General features: G+C 45.9%; 1 protein-coding gene across 1 annotated transcript; it reads right to left on the bottom strand.

The window, feature by feature from the left end:
- Nucleotides 1-421: 421 nt before the first annotated feature.
- On the bottom strand, nt 422-15,521 carry GPR139 (G protein-coupled receptor 139). Its single transcript, XM_051632687.1, has 2 exons — nt 15,401-15,521; nt 422-2,634 (listed from the first exon to the last, which is right to left on the bottom strand). Exons 1-2 carry the CDS (start codon nt 15,519-15,521, stop codon nt 1,700-1,702), a joined length of 1,056 nt encoding a protein of 351 aa, XP_051488647.1. The 3' UTR covers nt 422-1,699.
- Between the last annotated feature and the right edge of the window lie 576 nt (nt 15,522-16,097).

Raw genomic sequence — 16,097 nt, 5'->3', positions numbered from 1 at the left:
GGTCCTGCTCTTCATGGCTTATGCCTGCTGCTCTGTTCCCTGCTGGGGAAGGCGTGCTTAGCTTTGCCATGGGTTGTGCTCTTGCAGGTCACCAGTATGAGTCGATGTGCAGAAGGGAACCAGGCTGTTGACCTCAGCAGGACTTGTGCAGGCTTGACATTTCTTAGGAGAAATGCACCAGAGTGAAGCGATCCATGGGGTTTGGATGCTTTTAGCCCTCAGGTCCTGCCAAAGTGGGACTAACTAGATTCCTTCTCAGGGGACCTCACCATGTTAGGTCAGCATGAGCTCCCTGCTGGCAATGGGGGTGGGCACAGGCACAAGAGCAGTGCTATCACCAGGCTGCTCTTTATTTGCAGTTACTGAGAAGCTGCTGTGTCCACTGACCACATTGTGCTTGTGTTCACCATGGAAGGAATCTGCTCCTGTGCTCACTAAGGCTGCTTTAAAGGCCCAATAGAGAAGTGGTAAAGGTTGTAGGACATGGTCCTGAGAGACCATGTGCTAAGATGGGAAAAGGAGAGAAATTAAGAAACGCATTTTCAGGCTTTCCTGTAAATATCTTCATTTCCTACACTTAGCATTGCTGGGATGTCAGCTTTTGAGTGTGTAGAAAGAGAAGTTAAGCTACTTTAAATAAGGTAAATATTTTAAAGCCTCAGTTTAAGCTGATCTGTGTTTTTACTGCTGTTGGGTATTTAATGGATTTATTTCACAAATAGCTTTTTAACAATTAAATGGCGAATATCCAATAGGATGGCATAATCTGCCAGGAAAATAAAAATCTTAGGTTGACGTTTTATATGTTAATCCTCCCAGGCCTGAACATAAATCAGAATCTTTATTGATTAAGGAGGAATCTGAAGGCTGTAATCACTCCAAATCTCACAGGAGTTGCTCTGCATTAGGCAAGACTTGCTCTTGAAAGTCTTTAGACACCATACTTCACACTGATGTAGCTGGGAAAAGATGCTGCTTTTGTTCTTGGCTCTAGAAACCTCCCTCCTTCCTTTGAGCTCCCCTCTCTGTCACATTCTTTAGTAACAACTTACAACATAGGAATATTGGCAGTTTGCAGGATTGCTTTCCATGCTGAGGCTGCAACAAGTACTGCATCAGTCCTCAAGCCTTGTTCAAATGACCCAAAAAGGGCTTGTTACAGTTTGTGCCTCGCAGGCTGCCTCCTGCCACAAGGTCTTTACAGCCAGACTGTGTTGGTATTCCATGTCAGAAACAACACATTGTTTTTGGCAAGTGCACACACCAGAAATGGCACCTTCCACAATATGTAAAAAAAGCATCTGTTTGCTCTGTTGCTAGTGGACTGTGGGGTCAGATAAGGTTTTGTTGTTTTTAAAAAGGTTATATTTAAACACTGTTGTGGCTTCCCCTCTGCAATGACTTTGAACTGCACTGGTTTTGGGATTGCCGAACGTTTGAGTGTGACTGATCACTAAGAAGACTTGAACTCTGAAGCATATTCAAAATACTATGTGAGAGATGGAGGCAGTTGCCTTCTCACTTTTGCTCCTAAAATCAAGTGCTCCTGTTCCCTCCCGACAGTCTGATCTGCTCTTGGTCTCCCAGGGAAATGAAATCAATTGACCACTCTTCAAAACAGCCATTTTGGCAAATTACATCCTGAAGATGTAACCACTTGAAAAGAACTTGCACCCAGAAGCTCCAACTATTGCCCTTTTCATGGTGATATTTTTATAGGCTTTCCATTCTTATCATACTGGTAAACAAGCATTTTGATGCAGTGAGAGTTGGCTGGGGAAATCCAAGGGCTGCTTGTTATGGAAAAGTTATGGTTTGTATAGAATTGCACAGGTTGCTTCTGACACTTAAAGGAGGCTTTCAGCGTGGCAGCTGCCATTGTGCGAAATCTTTTGCTAATAAAACAGTAAAGGAAGAAATTAATTGCAGTGTTCAGTAGCGCTAGCATATTGGCGATGTCTGACACGATGTGTACCACCCAGCTGTTGTTTATAGGTGATACATAGAGGTGATACAATATCATGATTATTCTTGGTGCCCAAAGTATGGCAAAAATAGAAGTTATAGTAAACAAAATGGCTGTTGTTTTTCCTGTGGAGTACCCTCGCAGTCGGAAGTTGCTCTTTCGTCGCAGCTTGTACACAATGATGGAATTCAGGATGAAGAAGATGGAGCAGGGCACTAAGTAAACAGTAAAGCAGTGGATCCAGATGAGGACGTGATGCATTGATGTGCTTATGTAGTCTTCAATCCAAATATTGGGCCACCAGTAGTAGGGGATGCTTGTCAAAAAGCAGGTGATATAGACACTTACAATGACTTTTCGAGTACGAGCAGGGTAGGAGACTGTGTGATATTTCAGTGGATGGCACACAGCTATATACCTATCAATTGTTAGTGGAACCGTAATCCATATGGAGGTGTGGATGGAAGAAAATTCCAAAACCTCAATTATTTTGTCCAGTACCTGAGGCATCTGTTTGTTTAAGATGAAATCTTCCATGAGAAAGTCGACAAAGACGATGAAGAAGAGAACTAGGATGTCAGCAGCAGCTAGTGCTAGAAGATAGTTATAGGAGGACTTCTGCCTGCGAGCCACAAGCTGGGAAAGGATGATGACAGTCAAGATGTTTGCTGTGGAGACAGAAACACAAAGTTTAGACTATTATGACTTAACACTAGCTTTTCTGAGCACTTACTTAGAGCAGTAGCTGTATTCAAGCACTTGGCGGCATGACCACCTTTATTAAAGTTGAAGAAATCACATAGAAAGGAGTCCCTCAGAGAAGCTGTATCAGTGAGAGGAGCTTGTGGCCCTGCTCTCAGCTGTGACATACAGTGTGTCCTGGCAGACCAGGATGAGGGACAGAGAAAATCGGGACCTTCACTCCAGCCACAGGAGTGAAGGTCTCTCTCTCCAACTGGAAGGTGTTTTTCCTCTGAAGTGATACAGCTGAGCATCTAAGGAAATCCTGCTGGTCCCATCAGATGTGATGGATGTTCTTATTCAGCATAAGTGTAAACATTCCTGAGTTTCCTGAAAAAGCATCTGCTTGCAACTCTGGCCACAATGCAGATCCACCACCTAAACCATACCAATATGCATTGTATAACACTTAATACTGTGGTGAAGTGCTCAAGTGTCTTGGCTCTGCTGCTTCACTGTCTGGTTTGCTTCAGCCTTCTAAAACTGTGATTAAAGATATACTTTAGTGGCTGCTTGAACCAGTGCTGTAAGGGATGCTGTAGGAAGGGCCTACTACTATAGACTCTGGCCAGGCAGAGATCCCCACCATGGGTGCAAACAGCCCTTGCAGCCATTGAGAGCTTTTCTGGAGCACTAAAGTGCAGCCAGATGTTAACTACTTGCTTTACTATTAGAACTTACTGTGTAGTCTTGAATTGGGGAAAAAAAAAAAAATCCTATTATTCCTACTAGTGATACAGCTGGAATGAGAGAGGTGAGATTGTTCCCATCAGAAGTTCTTATGACTTGGCTAGAATACTTAAAGTAGTGCTTAAAAATCAGATCTGGTCTACTGTGTAAGAGACTGCCAAATGTTTGTATTTGACATTTTTGTAAGTGTTCTATAAATTGCCTCTTTTGTGCCTTCAGTGCTTCAAACATTTCTCCCAGCTTTGATGGATTTCTCAAAACAAATCCACAATAATTGTAAGGATTCCTTTAAATCAGACAGGAAGCTATGGACATTAAGGTAATGATGACCTAGGACATATGTCCTGCAACTGAGAAGACTCTTTTTTTTAAAAAAAAAATCTTTTACTTGGCACTGGAGAAAACTGCCTCCCTCTTAAATGCCTTCAAAGCCTGCTGTCTAGGAGCAGATTTCTGCCACTGGGGAAACAAACTGCAGCAGAGCAAATGATCTTGAGTAATAGCCCTCATAAGTGTCATCTAGTTTTGTATTAACTTTAATATGTTAAAATTTTGTTTCTTAGACTAAAACTAAACATGGCAGTCAACAGACACCTTCCCTAAATAAAGTATGGTCTTTCCAACAGTATTGTCTCAAATCACCTCCAGGGGAATTTTCCTGATTCTGTCCTCCATTAACATGAATGTGACTGCATTGATTTCAGCTCAGAGCAGAGGTGGGAGGATGGGGTGGTACAGTCAGAACCGCTGTGTCATTTTTCACTTACTTGCTTACAGAATGTCTCTGTGGTGCCTATTGATGAGCCTGGGGTTCATCTTCTCTTTAAATCCTCTGGATTTAACTCACTCCAGCAGCTGGAGGCAGTGTGTAGCAAAGGGGATGCTTGAGGATGTTGGTCTCTGCTGGTAACTCTGGCCTGACTGGCAGCGCAGATCCTGCAGGGATGCTGAAGCCAAAGTCCAGCCACAGCAGCCTTGCTCCCCCTAACCCCTTCTGCCCATTGTGGGGGTCCTGCTGTTTGGTGCTAACCCCACTCCCATTTTCCTATAGGAGCAGACTTATGAGCAGTCCTTTCCTCTGTCCCCTCTCCTCCTGCCTCTCTTGGGGTCCTCAGCAACAGCAGTAACAGCGTGTACTGAAATGAGTTATTTGTCTAATGCCAGTGAGCTTTGCTTGGTGACCTGGATTGGAAAACTGATCTGACAAAGCACATGCAAGCTCTCCAATTTTTTTGCAAGGGTTATGGTATCTTATATTGGAAATGCTTTCCCTGGGATCACATTTAGGGCTTACTCTGGTTGAATGATATGAAATAGCAATATAATTTACTTTATGAAAACAGATATATACTGGGGTACAGCAGAAAGTTGCCAGTGTGACAGTGGCTTAACATAGGATTTGGGAGTATTCTTCCTGCTGCATGCTGTACAGGGACAGTGAAGACGAGCTATGGTTAAGTGTCAGTCCTTTACCCACTTCCTAGACTGTTAAGTTGGTCCTTGGTGTGTCCTCAAACACTATCTAAAGCTCAGTAAAATGGGAAATGAGTGGGAACACTGCTCTGTGTGAACAACTGTGTCCTTGTGCCAGCATCTCAGTGAGTCCTGGGTGCCTACTCTGCCCAGAAAGCTCTCTTGTGGGCAAAAATTGCGTACTGTGTGTGGAAGGTGATACACGAGCATTTGCAACTGTATTTTAACCTTGTTTATGCTAATTCTTGTGCTAACATTGTAGTTAGTGATGAGGACTATGGCAGAGATGATGGAGGCATAAAAATATCTGTCTGTACTCACATACCTGGAGCTACAGCTGCTGGCTAGGTCAGTGCTCCTACATTGTCCTGAATGGTATACTGTCCATTTCTTCCAGTGTTTTTTCTAGATACTAAGTGGTTAAGATCATCTGAATTTGAAAAAGATTGATCACCGTGCTGAGAGATGATTAGGGGATGACAGATGGGAATTTATGCCAGTGTTGCCTGCTGCAGTGCAGTATTCTGAATTTATAAATATCCAGTTGAGAACCAGGGCTTGATTAGGGACTAGCTGGCTGAACCCTTGAGATGCTACTAGCAGATAATGAGAAGCAACTGTGACAAATGGCAGTCAACTCTTTCCCTTCAGTCGTGAGGATGCCTTTGATACACAGCATCTGAAGGTCCCTGATGCCCAAACACCATTGGTCACCAGTGCTCAAAATATGTCAACTTTCTAACTTAGCCAGGCTTTGCCATGGGACACTTACATTTCACTTTTGATGTCTGCTCTGACTTTACTAGCTTCTGAGAACAAATTGTAGCACTGACATTGTTATAATCGGAAGTCCTATGTGTCTGAAAGGGAACATCCTTTAGAAGTAACCTTGGTTCTCATGTGGATTTGGATTTGCTTCCTGTACTGAACCAGGCTACCTTGCCTGTAGAGCCCAGGCAGTCTTCTGTGCCTCTGACCTAGAGGCACAGTTTTTTCCCCAGCTTCTTGTTTCATGGATAACAGTCATACCTCCAACAGTGTCTAACCACAGTCTTTGCAGTGGATTCACAGAGCAACTTCCACTATCATCACCATGTGTGAGCCTAAGCAGGAGCAATCTGTCTAAAGAAAAAATAAGCATATTTTTGGGCTTTGGTTTTGTCGTCTTCTGAATTGAGAGCATTTTGCGAGTACACAGCAGGCTGTGCAGTGAAATAGCCTTTACAACACAAGTGGTAGTGCCACTGTGCTGGGAATAAGTCCCGCTGTAGGGTTCAGCAGTGCAGCTTCATAAACCACCTAAATGAAGTAGCCATGAGTGTCACTGACTGAGCGTGATGCACATTAGGTCACTGAATATAATGGCCACCTTTTTACCAAGTACAGTTGTTGCTAGGATCCCTAGAAATTATTGTGCAATGTATGAAACTACTCTGCAGGCCTTGCATTAGTCACCTGACTGGCACAGGGATTGACCATTTGCAAATGGGAAATCTTAAATTACTTTAGAAAATGTGTCAGTAGCACCTCCTTCTTAGATTGGGAAACCCTGAGACTATAAGTACAATATGCTAAAAATATATGGTGAAAAAAATTAGTGTTTTGGCTTAATGGGAAGAGGTAATTTTCTCTAAGCCAGGAGACAATATTAAAATGTAAACAGGTTCTGTGTCTAGCAGCCAGGTCTGACCATGGTTACTAACAGTCATTTGTCAATAGCTACCAGACTGGAGATGAGGATGGTGTTCAGCCTTTACTCTGTGTGGGAGCCCTCTGGAGATTATGACAGTGGGTGATTTCTGATAGAAGCTACATACATTATTTAAAAAAAATGTTAAAATGCTTTGGTAAAGTAAACACATTTATTAATGCTGTTGGCTACAGATGGTTATATGGTCTTTTAAAATGACCTCTGGATGTTTTGTCGTTATAGAAGACAAGGCAGTCTATTTTTCTCTTCTAGTCAGTACAAGTCAAACTCAACACTACAGCACATGGGGACAACCTTCATGAACAGTGTCTGCTTGTGGCTAATGTAATATATTATCATATCCTGAGATCCTTCCTTAAAGTGCTGCAAAGTGTAAGAGATGCTTTATAGAATATAATTAGAGCAATACAAGTTTTCCATTCCCTGAAAGTTCCTGTGAGGATTGATTTTTAAAATAATGTATTTTTTGTACAACTATCTGAGCACTGCTGAATGGTGCGAAGCCACTCACCCTCAAGAGGGAAGAGCCCTCAGCCCCTTCTGGCACTGGCATAATCTCCAAGGGGATTGAGAGGGATCTGAGCCAAAAAATGAGCATCACAAACATTATGGCAGGTGTGGGTGCAGGACTGCCACTGGAGGAGATTTCACACCTTGTAGGAAGGCTCATGTGGTTTGTGGTTAGAAATTCCATGTGCAGGGACAGACATTGCTGGTTCTGAGGGCAAAAGTAACCCTGGAGGCAGAGGATTTTCAAGCTTCTTGCCCAGGAGAATCCAAACTTCCCTCCATATGCAGAAGATCAGGCTAGTGACTGCCAGAGAAAAGGTAGCATGACTTTGTGCTTATAAATCACAGGTGGATGGATGAGGTGGTGTCAGAGGCCAGTCTCTGACGATGAAATCTGGCCTCTGGGGCCGTTTTTCTCACTGACAACGTTTATTAGCTGAGATGGCTCTAGAGAAGGATGCTGTGAATGGAGTACTCTGCTCCACAGCTGGAACTGGCTGGTTATGGAGGCTGGAGGATTTTAATCCAGCTAAATGCACTTCCTTGCCACTGGAGGGCACAGACACGGTAATGGCACAGAGACGCTGACAGCCGGGTATTGCCTTTGAGCCTTGCCAACCACTCAGGCTTAAGTGCAGTAACTTGTCTGGCAGACAGATGTAATTGCATTGCATTACTTTTGGCTTTCCTAGGCTGTCGGAGTAGGCTTCTTTCCCTAGACTTTAGAAAATAGGACTATTTTTGCAATCTGGGAACAATCCCAGAGGAAATGCAGGAATGCCTGATACGTGCTCACTGGTGACACGTGTTCGTAAGACAGGGGTCTGGTTCTCCACTTGCTACCTTCAGCCTCCTCATCCACCTTTCTTGTGCTAAGCCTGCAGCATAGAAAGCCTCTAATGACTCTCAGACATTGCCCCCTGAAGCCTTTCTTAGAGGTACCTACATGACAATAGAAGTGTCTAAAACTCACATCCCAAAATTAGCCTCACATCTTTCTAACAGAGCAATACAGCTTTCTAATGGAAATTGGTGCTGGGAGGAGAAAAAGCAATCTCAGAAATAATGCAGGGATCATGAAAGGGATTTGGTTATTCATACAACATATCTGGACAGAGTTTCAAAGCAATTTGGGTGTCTCATTTGGCAGGTGTCTATGGTTTCTAAATGTGGGCTGTCAGCAAAGTTTGAGAGGTCTCAAGCTGAGTAACTTGAGCATAAGGATGACAAAATTGTTCTAAGCTTTTATTATCAAATGCCAAAGCACTGAGGCAGGTGCCAAAGGTATTTGATGAGACTTCTAGGATGGAGGCAGGATGTGATTTCATAAGGACACTGGCATGAATTCTTTACTGAACATGAATAATTAAGAAGATTTTTACCATTGATTGTGGTTTAGCTAAAAACTAAAGGGTTTATGTCTTCCTAAACGATTAGCTAATGCAATTGGAGCTCATGCTTGCAAACCTCATGGCCAAGCTTTCTCAGAGACTATGCCAATTTTACACAATATGCAGGAAATTACAGACTGTGTAAAACCATTGCAGTTTGGGTTTATTTCCCCCACAGAGAATATACTGCATCCACACTAAAAATAGCACTCTTTGGTGTGCTAGTCTGGACATTGAAAACACCTGGAATGAACAAATGTTTGAAATATCCTAGTCTGATGTAACTGACTGACAGGTAATTTTTCTTGAAACCAAAAGCAACCTCTAGTGCGCCTCGGTGCAGTCAATGCACCATATGATTGAAAAGTTGGAGAGGTTCAATGACTGTACATTTCAGGGACTCTGTTTCAGGTGGTAGAAGATAATTACTTCAGTGAAAAAGATGTGTTCAGTGTTTCAGTAGGCAGGCTTCTCTCCTCTTCCATGGATAAAGGGATAAAACTTCTTTTGGTCATATTCTGGTTTCTACTTGGTTGCCTCTACTTTGTCTCCTCTGCACAACCATATTGGTGTCCTGTGGGGCAACCCAATACCATCTTCTCCATCAGGTCTCCTCCAGAATGGCATCAACAGTGCTCTGGACATAGGGGTTCAGAATCCTTTTATGTATGTATCTTCATTCTGCAATATGAAAATGGAATTGTGTGCAAGGTCTTCTGGGCTTAAGGGGTTAATTTTGGCTTTGTTTCCTTTTTTGGTGTCTCAAAGTTAATGGGAAAAGAGATTAAAGGCTCAAAAAGACCACCTGAAACAAGGTGAAAGCTTTTGTTGCCAGGGATTGCTTTGCACTTTTCATGTGAAAGCAGAGAGCAGCACCAGGTCAGGACATCTCCTGTTGTTTGTCTATAGCAAATTGTTTTGACATATGTGGATAAAGGCCTTCTGCTGCTGGCTTGTTTCTGCTGATTCACCCCCATTTTATGGAGGGGAGCAGGGAGAGGAGGAGGAGGAGACAACTAAGTAAGGGGGTGGATGAAGAACAGCAGGATATTAGACTGCCTAGTGCTTCTGAATGCCTTGACTTCTTAACAACTGGGGGCTCTGCATTACCCACCTACCGTGAAAACTGGCTGTGCTCTCTCTTTTGTGTCATTGTCATTTCAAGGAAAAATCTCCTTTGGAGTTTTTCCTTCCCAATCCATTTCAGCAGCCTGCCATGCAAGGTTGTGCACTTCATAGGCTACTGAGCCTCCCAGATATTGCACCTCATTATCGTTACAGCCCTGATAGTGTTTCCTACTGATGGGGCAGAAAAAACTCCAGTGTTAGCAGTTGTACTTTGTAGCAGCATTCAGAGACGTGCAATCAAGTGCTCTTCCACCTTAGCTTGGATTGAGCCACGTGCTGCCTCTCAGCCTGCAAGGCTTTAGTGGCCACAGTCTCCAGACATAGTGACCAAACTAAATTGCTCCCATCTGCATGCCTTGCTGTCACCATTTCTGTGCAGGAACACTGTAATTAGTCTTTTTCTTACTGATTCTTCTTTCCTTAAAGAAAAAGCATTCATTTTACAATAGGAAGTGACTCATTTTAAGCATGGTAGCAGCAGTTTTGTTCCCCACTGTCCAGTAGTGCTACTATAATGTGCTGCAGTGCCCTTCAGTTGCTCTGATAGCTGAGCTAAAGTTCTGCCAATTTATTTGTCCTTCTTTAAGCAGGATGCAATGTACTGGCTTTGTGTCCAATTCAGATTTTAAGTCAGAGAAAGTATGGTCTTCGAATAAAAGGGGGGTTGAATCAGGCCTCAGGAAGGCTTAGTTCTTACTCATTGTGTGACCTCTATCTAAGGAGTGACAGCTGAAGAGTGTTGTTTTTTCAAGGTCATAACTCTACATGTAACAGTTCTTCCACTCATATTTTCATATCTTCCTGTAGCAGTTCTATTGTTCAGGTATGCTGTTATGAGAGGCAATTTATTCAGGTGTTGGAAATGCTCTCTTTAATCAGAAGCCTGTGCAGTGATGACAGAAGAACATACTAGGTAGTAGATAGCAGGAATTCAAAATGGGTCAGACATGCTTCTGTACCCCTGTGTGCTGTATGTACACCTACCTTCTGCCTGCTTTGGTATTTACTGGATATGACATGTCATGTGAGTTATAAACAAACATTGCTACCTGTCCCCCTTCCTACTTGTAGTACTAGTCATGTCACAGCTGTAAGCACAGAGATGACAATGTCTCATTCCCCCTACATGGCCAGAGAGCAGAAGGGAGCACAGCTAGGCTGTTGCATGGGGCTGGTCTCTTACATCAGGAGTGCTCAGCTCACAGCCCACTGGCAGTTCCTGCCTGGCCAGGACAATGACCCTGGCTTCCATAACTCCCAGATAGCCTCCTTATGCCAACAGGCATACAGGGAGAAGGCTGCAGTAGGACCAGTTCTCCGTCACTCCAGTTTACCTGTGACTGTATTGCAGTTTTCACAGGCACAGTGCAAATGTTAGGCACCTGTGTGTCAGTCCAACAGCCTGGGAAGGAGCTGACTTGCTGTGTGAGGACAGCCGCTCTGTCATCTGCTATGGGATGGTCCACAATGTGTAGCCCTCCCTTGACAGCATGTTGAAAAGGTTAGGCAACCCTGCTGAGCTTACACCTTCTTCTAGGTCAGGACTACAGCTTCTCTCCCTCTACATGGAGCCCGCTGAGTGTGATCTGTTCATGGCCAGGCTTTGAATGACTTGGGTTGTCCTCATCTCCATGACACCTTGTTCAGCAGCAGGTCTGACACAAGAGCTACCTGTTTGCACCCTCCAGCTGGGAGCACCGAAGTGTGTCCAGGCTGCTCTCCCAAGCTTGCAAAATCCTGAATCTGTGTTTAAATCAGCGTGATAGGTTTTAAGCAGAAGCCTAAAGCATGAATAGAAGAAATGTTTGTAGACCACGCTCTCAAAATTTGCAGTGGCACATCCCTGGGGCATTGGTGTGAGTCTGTTACCTCCTGGGGATGCTGTGAGGGTGCTGGGTGTGTGTCTGTACTTTGTGTCACTGGGATGTGATGACCCCTGATGCTGAGTTGCTCCCTAGGTAGGCAATTCACCGGGGAGCAAAGTGGAACCAGCGACCACACAGTAAGAAAGCCAGATTCACCTTCCCAACGGGGAAGGTGACTGCATGCAAGGCAACTCAGTTGCCTCTGTACCTTTTAATGAAGCAGGCATTGGGGTCAAAGTCAGGTAGCTGCAGTAAGCATTGCTGCTTCTCTGCCTGACCCTCCTGGTTGTGTGGTGGCACACAGTGCACACAGCCATAGCAGGAGCTCTCTGGGCTAGCTGTTTTGTGCAGCTCTTACTAGCAAAGGGATGGACTAAGACTTTGTACTTGTTGCTGTTTGATTTCTCACCTGACCAGCCCTCTCCTCTTCTGAATCAAGAGCAATTTCTTCCCTCCTCCACATCCAACACTACTGCTTCTCTGGCATTTCCTTTCAGTAAAGCAAGAAAGACTTCTATGAAGCCTTCCCGCAGACCCTCTCTTGCTTCCTAGTTAACTGGAGGTGCTTCAGAGGCCATCTCCAACTGGCAGATAAGGGGAGTTCAGGGATGGCAGAGCAGGGGCTGCAGAACAGCTCCATAAATGATAATAAACCCCTCTTCTACCTGGGAGTATGGCTTAACTTTTAGTCTGCTGTCTTGCTCTGCTTCCCACCCTCACACTGGCAGTTTCTTCCTGTCCCATGCTGCCTACTCCTGAGACATTCCCGCTCTTGGCAGTGGGACTGCACACTTGTGGGTCACCTTTACACATCTGCACTCAGAACAACTTATGGAAAATAGTCTTTGTCTTGCCAGCCTCTGCTTAGAGGGAAAAGAACAAACTTCCCATCCCAGCTGACTGGAAGGCACGATCACCTCTGGAGGAGGTGAAGCCACCCCGCTACATGGTACCTGCTGTGGCAATGGTGCCTGTGCCGTTGCACCTCTTGGCAGGGCACAGCCTGGCACTGGCTTCTGTGTGCTGCTGCTATAGCAGAGGTGAAGGGAGTTCACTCTCTTGTCTCTGCCTTTCTCAGACTTTCTGGTGCCTGGTTGAACAGGGAGAGAGAAAGAGCCACTGATGAGAAAAGGATCTACTGAGATGCCTGGGTTATACCGGGAAGGGAAAGGATGCTTTCTCTGCATGCACAATCAGGCCTGGCATCACTTGGCCTCAAAGTGGAGTTGTTGAGTTAGTGAAATTTCCTTCAGATACTACAGTGCAAAAGGCAGAAACAGTTAACTGGTTTCCTTTCTCACCAGTCTTTCTCAGAGATTTGTGCCAAGGAGTTAACCATTTTAATTTCAGCAAAACACTGCACTCGTGCTGTATTTTAGGACAAATCCTAGATAATGTTTCTCCTACAGTCTTGGTGCCATACACAGTTAATGACTCAGATCCCACAGACTTGAGGGTTCTTTTTCTACCGGGTAATGTGTGCTACCTTTACAGTTTTCTAATGTTAGAAAACTGAAGAGCAGCTTCAAATTAAAACATGAAAAGCTCTTTTTAGCACTGCTTTTGCCCTGTACCACATTCTCAATGAATCTTGGCCATATGAGTCTTCCCTAAACATATCCAGGTGGTTCTCATCTTTGTGTGGTCTTAGTGTGAGAATCAAATTTCCCATGCACTCAGCCTACTGTGCATGTGCAGTGTTTTCAGGTGTTAGTGCCTATGTTATGCTCAGATAACGTGTACTGAGCAAGCCATTCATACCTGATGCAAGTCTACTCCAGTGTGGCACCACCATCTGCTTTGGCTAGTTCTGTTAAGCTGTATCACTGATGCAACTGCTCTAGTCAACCAATGCTTGATCCCTTGAGAAATGCCATGTCACCATTGCTAATTTGGCTCATACACCGATTTCAACCATGTTCCTAGAATGATAATGTTAGGACTGTAATTACAATGCAGTATCCTTAGGGATCTGGTGCAAGTATGTGCAGAACACTCATTAAGGGATTGTTCTTGTCTGTGCATGTAAGGCTTTCCCCTGTTTCAGAGACAAAGGCAAGCTTAGCTACAGCTTGCTTTGTAACAGCTTCTTCACCTGATGATCTTTTGAGGGTCTTGCTCAGTTCCTGGGGGACAGGCATTGAAATCAGAGCTTGTCATTACTGTGGAGATATATGCAGCTCCTACAGGATTAATGAAGAGGAAACTACTTCCTCATCCCTGCTGGCTGGGTCTCTTCAGGTCAGGGCTGAGACTCATCAGTGCTGTGGAGAGAGACACTTGCCTATGCCCTGCATCCTCTGTAGGTAAATACAGGACTCAACTTTCCAATTACCTGAACTATTTTACTAATCTGAACTATTAGCCAATCTTAAATTTTTAATTATAAAACAGGGAGGAAAAAGCCCAACCAACACCACAAAGAACATCAATTCATATGCAGAGTGGTAACTGCATGTGTGCAGTTCAGAGGCAGGCTTCTCTTCATGTCTAATTAATTTTTTTTCCTATGAATTAATTGCTTGAAGAAGGAATTAAAGTGAACAAAACATTTAGAAATTGTAGACTATTAACTGTTGTTGCTGCTTGTCATTTTATAGGGCACTTTAAATGTGTAGCTGCACATAAACATAACCAAACTCTCCTGTATTGCATCCTTAAAATACCAATTCACCTTGGTGCATCACATTGCTCTAACTTTTCCCCAACTCATTCTGCTTGTCCTTGGGATCGCTGGAAGTTACTCTGAGGCTGGAGGTGTTAAGCCAAGGAGCAAGCCATGAAGTTTGCCTACCCAGGCTGTGTTGGGATGGCAGCTTTGCCTGCTGCAGCCCAGTCTGTAACTGCAGAAGTGGGGCTGCACAAGCAGCTCTTGTGGTCCTGCATGCCAAGGCATCTTGCTGACAGCCTCAGACAGCTGCTCTGGGAGGAGAAACCTGCTCTGTCCTCTGAGCTGAGACACTCATGGTGATGTGATGCTTGCGTGGCATCTCTGCTTTTTGAGCTGTAGATACCTGTGTGCTGGCAATGGTGCCTCACAGGTGTTCACACCCAAACCTGAAATACCCTTTCCTTCCCCTTTTGGGATCTCTTGCTTTTCGCATCCCCAGTATCTCTATGTTGTCTTTGTTCCCTTTTTAAGTAGGAAATTTCACTGAGGGTTATATAGTCTCTGAACTGGGACTTTCTTCCAAGCCCTGTACCTGCACTCAGGGATCTCACTGTCAGCATTGCCATTGCTTACACAGGACACTGACCCTAAGACTGGACTTCCTAGATACTAATCTGGTCCTTCAGCTGTGGGGACAGGTTCTAGGGTACAACAACTGTTATAACCTTGAGATAGTGTGCTCCTTCCCTAGCCAAATTCCTTACCAGCGGCACGTTGCTGCTAGAGCCAGCCCTGCCCTGGGGAGCCTGGCAGAAATTTGCACCAGAAAGACTCATCACTACATCTTTGGTTACTGCCAGCCCGGCGTGCGATCGATAGAGGACAGACCCGGCGCCCTCCTGTCCTCAGCACCCCTTTGTCTTCAAATGGCCAATTGATTATGGCAGAAACTTCACGACGGGCTGAGACTTTGTATGTCAAGTTCAAAGTCAGAGCGCCCGAGTCCGGGTGGCAAAGTGACCGCAGCGGTGCGAGGGCAGGCAGGGACAAACCAGGCGAGAGAGAAAACGCAGGGACAGCGGCGTGTTAGGCAGCGAAGATGCTGTCCGAGAAACGCCCGTACTAATCCCCATTGAATACGCGAAAAAAAAAAACCACCACCTTGGCGGTGCCTTCAGCAGCCCCAGGACGCGGCAGGGCGCTCCGCGCCGCAGGCAGCCGGGCAGGAGAGGCAGGAACCCGCAGCCTCGCCCCGCCGCTCGGGCAGCTCCCGGGGCCGCCCCGAACTGCAGTCCCCGCTGGGTCTCCACTCACCCGGCAGCCCCAGGCAGAGCAGCAGGCTGTAGTAGACGACAGGTGCGTATCCCAAGCCGCAGCCATAGCGGTGGTGCGACAGGAGGGAGCCGTTGTGGAGATGGAGGTGGTTGTGCTCCATGGACCCGCTCTCCCCGCGGCCGCGCTGCCGGCGCTCTCTCCGTCTCCCCGGCCGCACCGCCCGCCCGCCCCTCGCACGCTCAGCGGCGGCGAGCGCGGCGCGGCCCCCGCGGCGGGCGGCGGCACATGGCGCGGGACCAGCCCGGTTCCCACCGGCGGGGCGGGGCCAGCCCTCTGCCCCGCCTGTGGAGGTTTCTGCCCTACGACCCCTCTGGTCGGGGGAGGTGGGTGCCCGGCGACCCTGGGCACCCGCTTCCCTGCTCTCAGCCCGAGGCAGCACGGGGATTCCCGGCTTTTACACCGTTCTGTCACCGGGGCGGGCGGTGAGGATGACGCTCCACGGGTGACCCGCTGCCCTCCCGCAAGCAGCAATCTCGCTCTACAGTGAAGGGCAGGAAGGGGGAATTTTGTCCAAGTTGGCACACCAGTCAGTAGGATATCAGCCGAGCAGAGGCAGGGTTTATTAGCGGTGTACCTGCTCGGCAGGCCGGGGTTGTGCTTTGAAGCTGCCTGGGAAGGAAGTAGCAAATCCAGAAATGGGTATTTCTGACTTGAAAAGCAAAAAACAAACCCGGGC

Source organism: Apus apus, chromosome 14 (genome assembly GCF_020740795.1).
Source record: "Apus apus isolate bApuApu2 chromosome 14, bApuApu2.pri.cur, whole genome shotgun sequence".
In the NCBI taxonomy this organism is placed as follows: Eukaryota; Metazoa; Chordata; class Aves; order Apodiformes; family Apodidae; genus Apus; species Apus apus.
Note: the sequence above shows the minus strand (reverse complement) of the source record. Positions and strands in the feature narration are given on the sequence as shown.